Source organism: Vigna unguiculata, chromosome 5 (genome assembly GCF_004118075.2).
Source record: "Vigna unguiculata cultivar IT97K-499-35 chromosome 5, ASM411807v1, whole genome shotgun sequence".
In the NCBI taxonomy this organism is placed as follows: Eukaryota; Viridiplantae; Streptophyta; class Magnoliopsida; order Fabales; family Fabaceae; genus Vigna; species Vigna unguiculata.
In genome coordinates this window covers 10537762-10553903 of record NC_040283.1, presented here as the reverse complement: position 1 = coordinate 10553903, position 16142 = coordinate 10537762, and the positions used below count along the sequence as shown (strand labels likewise).

Sequence of the window (16142 nt, the reverse complement as noted above, 5' to 3'; positions counted from 1 at the left end):
ATGAAAAAAAGTATTAAGCCAATATTATAAATAAGGAGTAAATGGCATGTTTTTTTTTTAAATAAAAAGGTTCTCATATATAATATTGTGGCTTTTCATGGTTGGTGATATTTCCCGAAATACTACAATTTGGAGGCTTCAAAAATAGATAAAAATAGAAAAAGAAAATCAGTGTAGGCATAGAATTATTGATTTGTGGGTGCTTTTGTTATTGGTGTTACTAATTGTAGGCACTAAAATTGGTGTTGCTTTTGCAAACTTTGTTAAAGCTACAATACTCGTCACTATGCTTCCACCTACAGTTTTGGTCCCACCCACTAAAACCAATAACGCCACTTAAAACATTTCACCATCATAAATAACAAAATTCCTTCTTCAACACTATTTCTATTGAAAAATTTATACATTCAGCCATAATATAAATTAAGGCGTACGTGATCTTCTAAGATTCTTTCATTAAAATATACTGAAATGATAAAAAATCGAAATTCTAAATCATAAGAATAAATAAGTATTTTTTCTACTTTGAAAATATAATATAAATTTATGACAATTAAATAAATATTAATAAAATAATATGAGTCTTATATGATGAAACTCACAAATTAAATTAAAATGTCATAATACCTCTTATGATGAATGTGTTTTGATCAACAAAGGCGATATAAGTTGATTGATCTATTTGAATGAATGATTATCATTAATCGGTTAATTTATATATGAATGAAAAAAATATTTTACTTTTTATTTAATTAAGTTTCAAGCCTCTTATAAAATTGGAAATTTTAATTGAGATTTTATTAAAATTTTTTTGTCTATTGATTATCTAATAAAATTTTGTATTTTTCAATGCGCCATTTAATTTTTCTATTAAGTGGGTGATATGGTATTATCTTACTTCTCATCTTAATTACTTCTTTATGTTGAATCGAGTGCTTATGGCTTGACCAAAAGCTATAGCTATTAGTCAAGGCACAATTCTTTCTACTTAAGAACGTATAAATTCAAACACCATGATTCGATTGTGACTCGATCTACTCAACCTCCATCACAGAACAATTGCTGCCACCCGCAACACTCTACGTATTAAAAATATGAGATTTCGTATGTCTTCCATGTGATGAACTAGAATGATCAAAAGATTGGTCATATCACCATTATTATTGAAATTATCCTTATTATGCGTTTTTAATAAGAGCAAAAAGTCATTCCTTATTTCACATATTTGTAATATTATTTTTTGTGCTAATCACATAAACTTACATTTTTTTTTTAACATGCAAGAATAAATTAAATAAAAGGAAAGACAAAATGGCAATCACGTCACCTAATTAATGAAATAATTAAATAACATGAATTCAGTTGAAAATATTTCAAGTATTCAATAGATCAAGAAAATTCAGTAAAAACGAAATTAAAAATATTTAAATTTACAATAAACTTGAAACTTAATCAAGTATTTATTCTAAAATTACTTAGAAAAGTATCTGTATATCTTAAATGAAAAAGTGAGGTTGATGGGATTGTCTAACATGGATGCCACTCTAGACAGCAGTATAAAACTTGAACAATGGGGAGAAAGAAGTGTTGTTGAGGAGACATATTTCTTGTAAACTATGATGCATAAAAGAAAAAGAAAAGAATTAAAATAATGCAGTAGGGTTCTTTTTTATTGAGAAAGTGATGGATGGTTGGGGAACACCATGACATGCTAAAAGCTGATATGGTTGTGTGAGTTGTTCTCTCTTTTATTTGCGTAGGCAATATGATTATATGCCTGGAATTCTTTTTTGTTTCTTCCTTTTCATGCTGCAATAGCTTCAATTCAAATTTCATGTCACTAATAACAAGAAAACGCTTGAAGGACCATTCTGCATTGTTATAAGTCTAGTCAAAGTTACTTACATGGTTGCTAAAATGTTTGGTCACTACTACAACAATAATTTTAATTTACTAGCCTTAAAGATTTCTCCTTAAATATTTTGTATAGATATCTTGAGTTTCTCCTTCCAACAACTTCAAAAGGAACGAATATGGTTGAACACTACCGAGTACGATAATATCTTGAAAAATTTTCAGTTTTCCTCTTCATGTAAGATGGTAAAACGATGTAGGGTGGTAAAACGAGCTGAGTTTAACGGTCAACCCGTCAACTCATATTAAAAGGAACAGATTGAGTTGAAGATAATAAATTTAGAAATCGAGATTCGATATCAAATTTGGAAACCTAGACTAAATAACACAATAAATCCAAATTTTAATTAAAACAGATCTTGAATAATTCTGATATCATATTAAATAGTAAAACTTACCCTTAATTTAACATAATTTAATATTCTTAAATTGTTTCAGAAAGATGAAATTTATCTTTACTTAAATACTATAAATTAATTTTATTTCTAGTCGATTGGAATTAATAGTTAAATCCATCAAGTTTTATGAAACCAAAATGAAATTAAAAAAATAAAATAAAATAAAACAACTAATGATGTTTCATGTCAAAACACGGCCAACAATTAAAACCAAATTTTAAGCACACATGAACTGTTAAAATAAAAGCATATTAGGCATATATTTTTTTATTGAATTTAGTCTTTTAGCTTGTGTTTATGTGTTGTCTAGGCAATATGTGATCTTCCTTAATAAATAAGAATCTCACAAATTTGAGATGTTTAACAAATGAATATTTTAAATATAATACTTAATACTTTAGGTACATTTGGATAAATTTCTCCGTAAGAATTTAAAACAAATATCTATAGGTTAAAATTAATTTATTTACGTGTTAAAATATAAAATATATATAAAAAAAAAAAACTTATACCAGAGAACTTCTACCCATTAGATTATACTTTAGTTAGTTTTAACTTTTTAACCTATAAAGAAGTTCATTAAGGTAATTTTAAATTAGAGAGAACCTCCTTTTAGTTTTCTTCTTTATTTTTCTTTTCTATAAGTATTTGTGAAGAAGTTCGTTTAAATATGGCCTTTGTGATCTCGTCTTCTACATAAACATATTTAATCGCTCTCAATTTATGTTTTCTTTTACATTCTTGTATTCCTAAAAAGATTAAAAATATTAATTTGAGAGTTTCTAAAAGTTATCCAAAAGATCATATTGTAATAAATATTTTTTTTATAAACATTTAGGCATTAAACTCATAATTTCATATTTAAAATGCAAGATTATTTGTCACTTATATCGAATCTATTGATCACAATTACTATAAGAATACGATATCCTATTCAATTGATTCAGCATGCATTATTCTGTTTATCAATCAAATATTTACCGTTGATACTTGTAAAAAATTCCCTACTATACAAATTGGTGCTATTTTTATATCTATGCTTGGAGAAAGATTCCATTCCTCTACACGTTTAAGAAAAAATGAAGATAATTAAATTACTTTATAATAATAAAGTGTCTACACAAAAGGTGAAATCAAAGTAAAACTTAGTCCTGAATGAGTAATCTCACCATATTCTTGCACGTGAATTACTAGACACCACAAAAAGTGTAATTAATAATTTATACTTTGATTCAATATTAGAGTGGTTGTAATAATTATATGGAATGTGATTATAGTTGATGAGGATCATTTACTTATCAAAAGACTGATCCCATTATGACAGTGAAAAGATGCTAACTTTCTTCATGCATTTCATTTTTTGCACTTTTGAAGGAAAGCAATGGAGACAGAACAAATGGCTGTTTTCTTTTCTCCATCTCCCTATTTTCCCTTGAAAAGGGAAAGTATTGAAAACATCATAAAGCATAAAAAGTCGATGTAATTAATTTTGTTGTCCAGTTCTTTAGTGATTTTTTGTTAAATTAAGAGTATGCTGAAGGATTTTAAAAATTATTTACATGTTGTAAATTAAAGGACACTTCTTCCTGCATCTCATGTTTTTCTTCCTGCATCTTCAAACTATTCCTTTTTCCCATTTTACCCTCTTAATCATAACAAAGCGGATAACATAATCCGGAAAAACTAAATGCATAAGAAATTCGGGAGATGTGATGTGAATCGAAACAAAAAATCTGATTAATTTTTTTGATGAGTATAATTGCCACATAACTAAATTTCGAAATCTCTGGTATAAAGGGTTTCTAACTCAATTGGATTTCCAAATTCGATGAACACTCACAAAAATCGGATTTCACAATCCGGTGCCCACACAATCGGATTTCCAAATCCTGTACATTCACTCACTGAATTTCGCACCAAACAAAATTTCCAAATCTGGAGATTCCACACCTTAATGGATTTCAGAATCCGGTCCACAAATGACAAACTTAACACATACCGGATTTCCAAATAACAGAGACAAGGATATTCCGGATCAGTTTCTTGTGTTTTTTATGCAGACTAAGTTTCACAGTGATCCTCTGATGCACCCTCTTCGTTTGGCAGCTAGCACTTAGTGGTTTTGGTTGTGTTATGGCCTTACTTCTTCCATACCCGCGTTTTGCATGCTTCCATGTTACCAAATCCTTCATCATGTTCTATATGGCACTTTACACTTAACATGCTAATTTCCTTTTGCTGTCAAACAACCAAACACACTAACTCAGACTTTGATATCCCTGTTGAATATTTCGAGAAAGGATTACCGGAAAGATTTAACACCAATGAACATGAGTCCAACTCACACATAAGGAATTGACACCACTCTCAACCCAAGACCATCCGATGGATTTATGAGTTTTTATCCTTATATAATAGTGGTCTACTTTCTCATTTCTAGCCAATGTGAAATTTAGATACACATTTAGATTTCATGGCTATTATCTTTTCACTTCTTTCCTGTGTAAGAAATTGAAGTGATATATGAGTATAGAAGGAGGAATTATATCATATATGGAACCAGTTGTTTCTGTATGTAAACCATGATAGATTGAAGATCTCCTAGCAGTAAAGAACTGTATCGTTAACTGGATTTCGTAATTCAGTGGGATTTTGAACCGGAATTCAAAAACTCATACTTCATACACCCCATATCACACGTAAGATAATTAATTAATTATTTATTTAATATATATTTTGTATGGGTAAAATGGAATGCAACAAAAGTTGAGGGTGCAGGATGAAACCTACTTAGTTAAAAGAGTACCCTGGAAACCTTGAACTTTTGCTTTAGCCCGTGAATCCCTTCATTGAATTTTATGTCTTGGCAGCATCTTACTTCACCTTTATATATTTCTTGATACACGTTCATAATATCTTGTATTTTAAATTCTAGAACTGAAAATGTAAATCTTGAATTCTAAAATATACAATTCAGAATACAATTATTTGCATTCCAAAATATATAATCCAAAATAAAAAATTATACTTTAAATTATATTTCATATTGTGCATTCAGAATATATATATATATATATATATATATATATATATATATATATGTGTGTGTGTGTGTGTGTGTGTGTGTTTTATTCCAAAATATACAACCTAAATACAAAAATTTGTACTTTAGATTCCGAATACAAAAAATTATGAGTACATGTCAAAATTATGGAGGTGCGGGAAGAAATGGACCTATCTCTTTCAGGAAACTAGCCGAAGGAGATAAAGTGGTTTCTATATGGTTGGACTGGATTTACTATGATGCTACAAGATTGGTGTTTTCAGAATAGGTTGATTCTTCTTGCACCTCTCATATATATTCTAAAATTCCAATTTTACCCTTTAATTTAGAATTTTTATTTTGAATTCCAAAATACATATCCAGGGACATTTTTGAAATATAAAATTCAGAATACAAATTTTGTTTTTCAAATTGCTCCTTCTAAAATATAAATTTTGTATTCATGTGGAATCCAATGCATTTTTTATTTTGTTAGAAGGTGGGGGAGAAGGATGCCGGAGGAGGAAGAAGGTGATGAGTGTGGAAGAGGTGTCAGTGGAAGAAGAAGGTCAAGTGGGGGAGAGGGGTGCACCAGTAGAGGAGGAAGAAGAGACACTGATGGCGGTGGAGGAAGAAGAAGATGAAGGAAGAATATAAGCACAATGGCACAAAATAGGATGCAAGCCACTATAATGTATGTTCCCTTACATTCAAAAAGAAATGAATGCATTAAACTATCAACTACACATTTATCTAATACAAGTCTTCAATGAATACTATGCAAGTAAGCAAGGAACGGAACCAGCCTAAGCTTGGAAGGTGAAGTTGGATTACCTTAGTTTACTTGTGGTGAAGGGAAAAAACGTTTTGCCAGCCATTGGAAGGGTCTCAAGAGTTGAGCTCTTTTCTTGCGCCAGAACCAAATGGCAGCATTGTATTGTTCATTGCGAATCATTCGTGTGGCTGCCTTCCAATCATACTTCTCCATCTCTTCACGCGCAGCTTTTGCCATGGTTTCCCTCAACACTTTGTTGTGCAAAAGTGGCCTTAGTTTACTCAAGCAATCTTCAAGATCTCCAGGATTATACAGATAGCTAGTTTTTCCGTCTTGATCTGCTGGGATTATATCAGGAATACCTCCAGCACGTGCCGCCACCACAGGTATTCCTGAAGACATGGCCTCCAAAACCACAAAACCAAGTGTCTCTGACTCTGAAGGCATGACAAACACATCTCCACTAGCATATGCTTGGGACAGTTCTTCCCCTCTTAGCACTCCAGTGAACACTGCAGGCATGCCTTCAAACATTTTCTCTAGCTCCTCCCTGGTAGTTAACTCATATTACTAGAACTTGCAAACTCTTTATTTATGTTTAACATTGCTTTATCTATGGAGTTAGAGGAGTAAAATATATATATAATAGAAGGGGTGTCACTGTCAGAACTAGTCACCTGTATGGTCCATCACCAATGAAAGCGATTCGAGCTTCGGGAAGCCTATCCATGACTCTGCCAAAGGCAACGAGTGCTCTTTTAGCTTTAGTAAATCAATAACCAACAACAAGCAGTTTTTGCTGCTGTTCCAGTTTATATGCTGAATTTTTAAGATTGATTGGAAATCTTGAATGCAAATACTTCTCTAAGTTATGAAAACTTCACCTTTTCAGAAAATCTAAACTCTTCTCTACTCCAAGCCGTCCAACATGAACTATCAAGGGTTTCTCAGGTTCACCATCGCTGCAGGACAAATGTTTAAGGATATGATGAAATGCCATCATTACCAAAACCTGAACACAAGGAAAAAGGATAGTCCAAACCTTAGTCTTAACCGCATTTCATAGGAGCGGTATCGGGGATGGAATTTTTCAGAATCAACACCCTTGTTCCAAAGACGAATCTTGTTAGCTGGGTTCCAACAGGGAACGACTCCGTCAAAATTTTGCAGCATAATAGTAGGCATACCAAGAAATGCATATTTTCAGATGTTATTACCAATTAAGAATAGCTGAAAGACTAAATGGGAGGATTCTATGTTCACCTGCTGTGACTCTAGCTGCTAGGAGATCACTCGCTATGGCAGCAGATGGAACCAGAGTCAGATCAGCTGCTCTGTGAAGAAATTCTACATCAACAAAAAAAAATAAAATTAATGTTATGTTTACCGATATTTGAGTCCAAATTAGAAAGAATAAGAAAGAGAGTATGCATACTTATGATCAACCACATGGGTTTCACCAACCAGCTAAAGGTATATCTTGGAATATACCTGAAAACTAAACAAGATCAGCCATAAGTAATACATGATTTAACATAGACCAGTTCTGACATCATAGGATCATGTCATATCAGAATAAATATAAAAGGAAGTCACATGTGATAAGTGTGATAATAACTTGTTTTATCATGCATTGAACCTCTTTATGTGTATTCATGCTATGAATATGAACTCTTCTCATTTTGGTTATATTGATTAGAGATATATTGATTAGAGAAAGTGTACTGAGATAAGTTCATGAAATTCAACCTCGATGAGTCTTTATCCTAGTCAGGTTATATAATTGAAGTCTTTAATCAAAAACTAGTAAAATCGCACATTGGTTAAACACACACGAATCTGTTAGAAAATGATACCTAAACTTTCCATTATTATTGCTTATACAATTTGGTATACTTACAGAAGAGTTAACAACATGCAAATTAAAATGATGAATCCATTCAGAAAATATGTAACTTGAATAGTACTCACAAAGGTACATGGGTGTGGTAGGACATGACAATAGGAACACACAGAAGTTTTGCAATGATAAGAGCTCCAAAAACCTGAAATTAAACCAGCAGTAGATATGTTATGCAACAAATTAGTCATTATACGACATTAACAAATAAGATAGAAGAATCGCAGACTAACCATTATGCCTGGCGATGATGCATGAATTATGTCAGGCTTAAACCGGGCTACCTCTGAAATTATTCTTGGACTAAGTGCTAAGGAGAGGGGTACCTTCTGATACCAAGGGCAGGGAAAGCTGCATTTCTCATTGTGTTTTTGGTTTAAATGGAAATTGTTAGTAAAAAAAGCATGGTCGTGCTAGTTGCAGGAAAAAGTGTTGACTGTGTAAAAAGACCAGTAGAATCTTGCAAAACAAAGAAATTACAATGATTATAAACACAAATTTCATATGCTTCTTTTTCTCTTCTTATTCACATAGAAAATCTTGTAAGTACATTAGGATATTTATGATTCTTGAGATTATTACATTAACTCTATGATAGGGTCTCCACTGTGTAATTCATGCACAGATATCTCCTCATACGTATCCACAACAGTAATCATATCCTTAAAGAGCATCTCAAATTGAATCAATAATACAAGGAAGGGATGATAGTGGAAAATGTCAAAATGTCTTCACATTCTAAAATCGGATATCAAAATATAAAAAATCATAAAGTGATGATACTAGAAAATTTAAGACTGAGTGCACAAATATATAACAGCAGAATATGAGGCAAGGGAATGACAGTTGACAAATATATTCAACGAATAAAAGTAAGAAACAATAATTAACCTCACGACAGAAAGATAAAATGTTGTGATTCAAAGAAAAAAATTAGTATTTCAAGTAGAACAAAGGATTGAGAAAGTGAAAAATGAGCTAAGAAACTTAAAGAGATCAGTGTTAGCAACCTCCAAGATCCAATTAATTTGGCTCCATAAAATTCCTGGGGCACTCCCTCATGTGTTGTCACAACCATCACCTATAACAGACAAATAAACATAACAGTTAGCATGTGATGTAAAAGAAAAAAAAAATACAGGACAAATGTTTAAACACTATGACTATAACGCGCAGAAGCTATCTAATCTAATTTTGAGTTTTTTCGATAATGTTCATATAAAGGAAATAAACATGTGCGTACATAGAAACATAAGTACAAAAAGTTACCTCATCTCCCATTTCGCGAAGGCATTTGATGAAGTTTTGAAACCGGTTTTTGTATCCTGAGACATATCTGCAAAATAGACACATTTTTCCTGAATTCATATGCTGCTAATACCACACATCTTCCGAAGAATGAATAATGCAAAGTATAGCTCAAACTTATTTGGAATGCAATGAAGAGAGCCAGAGAACCTCGATGGAGCAATTGCTCATCTCATCAACTTTCCTACAGTTAATGTATAGGTACGTACATGTTTTCATATACTAAACAGTATTTTACACCAAGTATTCGGAAACCTAAGATGCAGCACAGTAAAATTGGTAACATCAAACGTTTCTGATTGTTAAAATACACTAATCAATTGAACACAATCTTAATTCCAACGGACCACCCTATCTGTGGTGGACACATGATCTTCAATAGTGTTATCAACACATTATCCTATACATAAATTCCGATTAAACAAATGTGGAACTTTGGCATCATAAAATCCCATGACTAGAGATTGAGATACAGTCCCAGTAACAATGTGATTCGCGATATTGCGAAAAATTGTGGACAAATGCAACAGTTACAATTGCAGAGACCTCAAAAACACCTCAACATTACGGCAAAAATTGCAGTTGCAAGCTGCAACTTAAAACCAAGGGCATGTCACTTAACATAAAACTACACACTAACTTGGTCAATTCATCAAACGCCATAAAGTCAAGCCATACCACCAAGTTGATTCCTTGAGCACAGCATGACATTTGCCCTGTTATGACGGTTCTTAAGTTGCCTTCATGGCATTACATACTACACACCAAGAAAGAACAAATCAAGAAGCAAAACAACCAATGCAAAAGGCAACGCGGTCTATGAAACACCCCACATTCAATGAAGCGTTGAACACTAACCACAGCCAAGAGCAAATTAAAAGCAGCAACAAAGGGGACTCACGCAAAGGGAGAAGGTTCAACAAAGAGAGCAATTCTCCGAGGCCTTGAATTGTTATCGTTCTCGGAGCCGAGCAAAGCACCCTCGTTCTCCCCTTCTCCATGAGAATCAACCTCTGCCGTGGTGATGTTTCCAGCCTCAAGCACAAAACTTTTTCTACCCCTCATAGCTTTCAACCCCTGCAAAGAGCACAACCGTGCTTCTCTGCAAGAAAGAGTGATGGGTTTTAATCCTGAGGACTTAAAACGTTGAAATCGAGCAGAATGCGGAGAAGACGACGAGGAACAAGAAGAAGGGGTAGTGGCAGATGAACAAAAGGGTGGAGAAAAGGAGGGATTTGTAGTGATTGCAGTGGCTTTCATGGTTGTAAAGATGTTATATACGATGTTCGAGGAACAAGCTTTTGAATTTGGATAGAATAATATCCTACTAAAGTGGTTGTGTCGGAAGAGAGAAAATAATCCAACGAAGTTGGAAAGGAATATACGGATGAAGGTATAATAATGCTATTACAAATTATTCACTTTTTTCTCTATAAGACAAATTCTCTTACTCCACCCTCTGAGAAACGATTCAGGCACAGTGAAAAAGTTATGAACAGGTTCTGTTTCTCCCTCCTAACGGTGGTGGCAAAGGAGCTTATTTTGTGTGCATAATTGTTGCAGATCACTGACATTTTATCACAAACACAATTTGTTACACTATGGTGGGTATTGGTTTTGACTTCCATTTAATCCACTACTTAAGATCGTAATAATAAGTTCATATGTCCATTTAACATTGTAATTTTTGGATTAAGTGGGTTAGGATCAAGTATAATGTCATATATTTAAGTTATGGTCAAACTTCACGAGTACTTTAATTTAGGTACAGATAAGATATAATAATACTCAGGTTAAATGGTTTCGAAAGTTCTATTTTTAATAAAATCTACATTTTTTTTATTTGACTTAATTAGGTATTTATTTTGAAAAATTTGTTGTAATTATTTCGTTAATAGTACACGATATTAATTATGTAAGTACGTAGTTTTTTATTTTTAAGTTTTTTAAATTTTAAATTTTAAATTTTTTTATTTTTTTAATTTAAAAAAAAAATTGACACATGTCAATTTGACGTTGTGTCACGTGATAGAAACAATATGATTTGACCATCACAGTATCACGTATCACTATTAGATGTGAAAAGTCTCAATATAGTCACTATATTTATTATTTTCTCTCTTAATTTGGTATTTTTATTATAATTGATATTTTTAACAAAATTAAGTTTATTTAAATGTATATTGTTTATTGAATTTAATTTATATTCATAATTTAGAGATAAATGTTAAAGTTGCTTTAAAAATAAAAACTTTATAAATTCAAATATAAAATTTTAAAACAATTTTATAACAATTAAAAATAAATATATTTTATTTAAAACTTTACAATTCAATTTATAAAGTTGTTATTTTTAAACCAACTCTAACTTTTGTCTATAAATTATTGATATATAAAAATTTGAAACAATATTTAAATAAAGTTCAATGTAAAATAAAAACTTAATCTGGTTAGAAATATTATTGTGGCATTTATATAAAATAAAATCTTGATTAAGTTTTTAAAAAATTTGGACAAAATTGAGACAAAATAACAAATACAGGACTACATTAAAACTTGTTACATCCAATAGTGGCATGTGTCACTGTCACTGCCAAATCACATTGTCTCTGTTACGTGGCACAATGTCAGATTCACATGTGACAATCATTATTTTTTTTTAAAAAATTAAAAAATAAAAATTAAAAAAAATATGTGCTAACACGTAACACAAAGTTAACATAGTTAGTGTATTCCTAACAAAAAATACTTAATTGCGATGAATTTTCTAAAATAAGGACCTTAAATCAAATAAAAAAAGGGAACCTAACCTACTTGAAATTTCATTCCAAAATTGGGAACCTTTGAAATGATTTAACCTAACATTTAATTTCCGATTTGTGTTACACTCTCATTTTAAAATAGACCAATTTAGTTAGAGGAAATATCCTACTTAAAAAAAAGAGAAATTGGTGTGATAATAACGTAGCATTGAAATTAGGTATAGGTAATAGGATAAATTTTTGGGAGGATTCAATTGATATTCCTTAGATTGTATGCATACTCAAATAACAAAAATGGAAAAGTTGGGAGGGTTGGAAAATGAAATCAGATACTTGGAAGTGGGTGGGGTATAATGAAGGCGGGAATGGTTTGATTGGGAAAAAGACCAGGTTAAGGTGTTTACGCAAGTTATTCAAAACATTTTAGTATCTAAAGATAGGGAGGACATATATGGGTGTGGAAATATGAAGAGACAAAATCATATTCAATTAAGTCAGCATACATGACAGGATAATCTTAGTGGAAAAGAATCTAATTTTTCAACCTATTCTAAGAAATCAAGGATATACCATCTGCACAATTCTTTGCTTAGGAATATGGCATGTGCTTTATGTGGTGTAGAGGAGAAGACAACTACCCATTTATTCTTTTCTTTTCTTGTACATTTGTTAGAAAGGTATGGGATATGTGGGATAGGAGGGTAGTTGCTACTACAATTCATCATGATCAACCTACAAATTTCACTCCTTTTTTGTGAAATATATGTATAAAGAGATGTGGGAGTAGGATGTTTCTTGAAGGTATTGCTGTAAACAATAATAAGAAATGTTAAAGTTCAGTAACTCATTATATAATTTCTTTTAGTATTGTATATATGGTTGTATGGGTTGGGGTACTCTAAATGTTCCATATTACATATATATTCTTTTTCTGATAAAAAAAATTACATGCTAATAATTCTATTGTAAAAGATTGTCCACCTACAAATTGATACCAGTACTTGTTCATAAAAAATTGTTTATGCTAAAACAATAGATAAAAAGGTCCACCAACTCATTACATCAAACAAATTCAAATTCTAAGAAGTTTAGTCACTCTCCACCTCCATTTCAATAAGATTAATATAATTTTTTTTGTAATGTTTAACCAATTGTAAGTTTTTAATTTATTACCAATTTAATAAAGCAAGTGTTTTCTTTTTCAAATTTAATTTGTTAATTTTGCATCACCTTTAACCATCGGTAGAACTTTTGTTTTTCTTGTTTCAAAAACCAGTTATCTTATCAGCCTCTTAACTAAAACTTCTTTATAAGAAAAAAATAAAAATAGAATGAGATAAAAAAAAGTAGCATTTCTTTTATCCACACAAGATGTAACGTTCTAAACGAGTGGAAAAAAAATGTATGGAAAATTCCAAACACATGTGCAAAAGAACCTACCAATAATTTCTACCTTTCATGCCCTTAAGGAATTCTGGAATAATCTCTTTAATGAAAATAATAATAATAATTGTGAAAAATAAGAAACAAAAGATGTAGGAATAAAATAATTAGAAATTCCCACAAAAAGTATATGATGTGAATAATATTTGGTAGCGTTTAACGAGGTTAAACATATAAGGATTTATTTTCAAAATTTTAAAATTATCATAACATTACTATAATCTTTTAAACTAAAAAGAAGAAGTATTTATTGAAAACCAGAAAGACTTGCAAGTTGATATAACTCACACTTTGTTTTAGATATTTTCAACTTTAAATTTCTTTATTTCTTTTAGATAAACTTAATCCACTTATTCCAGATGGGCTTTTGTATCCTTTCACTTCCTTGTCCGTGGGCCTCTTATCTTTCTTCCTACACCTCCAAGTATTTCTTCTGCACCTCTGAAATTTCTTTAAATTTTCAAACAACTCTTTGATCATTTAAGGAAACTCACAGACATTACATCTCCAAATTTACTTTTGAATGTCAACTTTTGGAAGCTATAATATATTATCGGAAGTCGACTTCCAAAAATTAAAATATATCACCGGAAATCAAAATATATCACTGAAAGTCAATTTCCGAAATATATATATTAACGGAAGTCGAAATCTGTAATATATATATATAGTCTATAAGGATGCGATTGGCAGAGAGCCAATCCATTCCTAGGATCACTTCCAATTCTTGTAGAGGCAGACATATCAGATTCACCTTATATTTGCGCCTTTCTACCTCCACTGGACACCTAGTGCACAAGGACGACGTCCTGACCAAACCCGATGCCGGAGTAGATACCACAAGTTCACACTACAGCTCACACACCGACAGACCCAACTTTTTCATGCAAGCGTCTGACACAAAAGAGTGTGTCGCTCCAGAATCATATAACACACAACATTTCATCCTAGCTATCAAATAATAACCCATCACGAGGTTACCTGAACCTGCAGCTTTTGCTCCTGTCATGGCATAAACTCGACCTGTCGCTTGAGGCCTGTTGCCTCTGTCTCTCCGTTGATGCTAGTGGAAAGTCTGGACTGGAGGGCGTGTCGCTGCCCTAGCAAGAGCAGGACAGTCCTTCCCAAAGTGGCCCTCCTTGCCACAGTTGTTGCATCTACGGTAACCCTCCATGCGTGGGCAAGCACTCCTCAAGTGAGGACCTCCACATATATAGCATTGTACCCGACCCTGCTAAGGTAAAAAGCTCTTAGACCCCTGAGGCTGATGGTGAGGCCTGTCATATGGTCTCCTCCGCTCCTCATGTTTGGGCTTGGACCCAGATGGTCCACCTACTCTCTGTGGTTGTTGTGGTTGCTGACCTTCCACCTCATGCTTTATCTTCTCCATAACTCTAGCCTTCTCCACCAGAGTAGCGAAATCCTTGATGGACAAGGGAGCCACCATCAAGCGCATATCACCACGGAGATCATTCTTGAACTTTCTGCATCGTCACTCCTCATCAAGTGGCAGTGTGTAGAAACGACTGAGGTGCTTGAATCTCTCAACGTACTTCGCCACGGTCTTTCCCCCCTGAGTCAACTAGAGGAATTCCACCTCCTTGGCATACCGAATGCTGTCTGGAAATTACTCAGAGAGGAATCTCTCCTTGAAAGCCTCCCATGTCACCGGCTCATCTCTCTCCTCTAAGATGGATTTGGTGCTGATCCACCAATGCTCCGCCTCCCCTGTGAGCATATACATTGAGAACGCCAGTTTGTTCTCCGCGGGGCACATCTTCGCATCAAAGATGTGCTCTAGGTCCTTCAGCCATTGATCTGTGGCATCAGGACTAGTCTTCCCGTAAAACATCGTTGGGTGGTGCTTCAGGAAATCTTCTAAACTCCACTCCGTGGCTACAGGTCGTGGCTCTGGACCATAGGCAAGTGCAGCCATCCTGGTCTCCTCCAACTGGCAGAGGGCCTCCATGTGCTGCTGGTGGGCATCCTCAATAGCTACCCTCGCAGCCTCCATCTGCTGCATCACCAGCTGTTGCTGCTCAAGCGATACTGTCTGTCGCTGCATGGATGTTTCGTGTTGCTGCATCATCATCGTGCTTTGCTGCGTCATAGCAGCTCCCATCGCCTCTATTGCCCTGGCAATATCAGGTATGTTATCCTGAGATGATTGCAGAGTCCTACGAGGAGGTGTCATAGTTCACTAGCAGAAAATCACTTGGTTAGGCTTGATAAAGGCAAGAATTTAACTAAGAACACTCAGAAGACACAGAAAAAGCTAAGCGGACACCCAAGTCCACAGACCTAAGGAATGACCGCTCTGATACCATAAATGTAACGTCCCATTTTAACTAATAAACCAAATTAAAAGGAAACGTCACGTAGAAGTTATCTTAGCACAATCTCAGAGTTTAAACACCACTCCTTACAATCCAAGGCACACCACGATGCCAAAACGAACCAGATACACATATTCAACAGTAATAAAATTGGGAAATGTTAAGATAACAGATAATATATGGGCCGTGGCCCTAAAGGAAAGCCCAGAGTGGACAAATCCAGCCCAGATGGCTAAGCAGCGGAGTCACCATTTCCCTGTTGA

The 16142-nt window shown here is 33.3% G+C and overlaps 2 protein-coding genes across 2 annotated transcripts; both read right to left on the bottom strand.

The window, feature by feature from the left end:
- Positions 1-5792: 5792 nt before the first annotated feature.
- Positions 5793-10878, bottom strand: LOC114183612 (sulfoquinovosyl transferase SQD2-like). The gene is made up of 11 exons (XM_028070691.1): positions 10240-10878; positions 9300-9366; positions 9041-9111; positions 8264-8381; positions 8102-8175; positions 7566-7621; positions 7394-7477; positions 7173-7260; positions 7015-7092; positions 6808-6864; positions 5793-6680 (listed from the first exon to the last, which is right to left on the bottom strand). The coding sequence occupies exons 1-11, from the start codon at positions 10596-10598 to the stop codon at positions 6191-6193; spliced, it is 1542 nt and encodes a 513-aa protein (XP_027926492.1). The 5' UTR covers positions 10599-10878; the 3' UTR covers positions 5793-6190.
- Positions 10879-14606: 3728 nt separating this feature from the next.
- Positions 14607-15737, bottom strand: LOC114184337. Its single transcript, XM_028071649.1, has 3 exons — positions 15175-15737; positions 14880-15027; positions 14607-14774 (listed from the first exon to the last, which is right to left on the bottom strand). Exons 1-3 carry the CDS (start codon positions 15735-15737, stop codon positions 14607-14609), a joined length of 879 nt encoding a protein of 292 aa, XP_027927450.1.
- Positions 15738-16142: the final 405 nt, after the last annotated feature.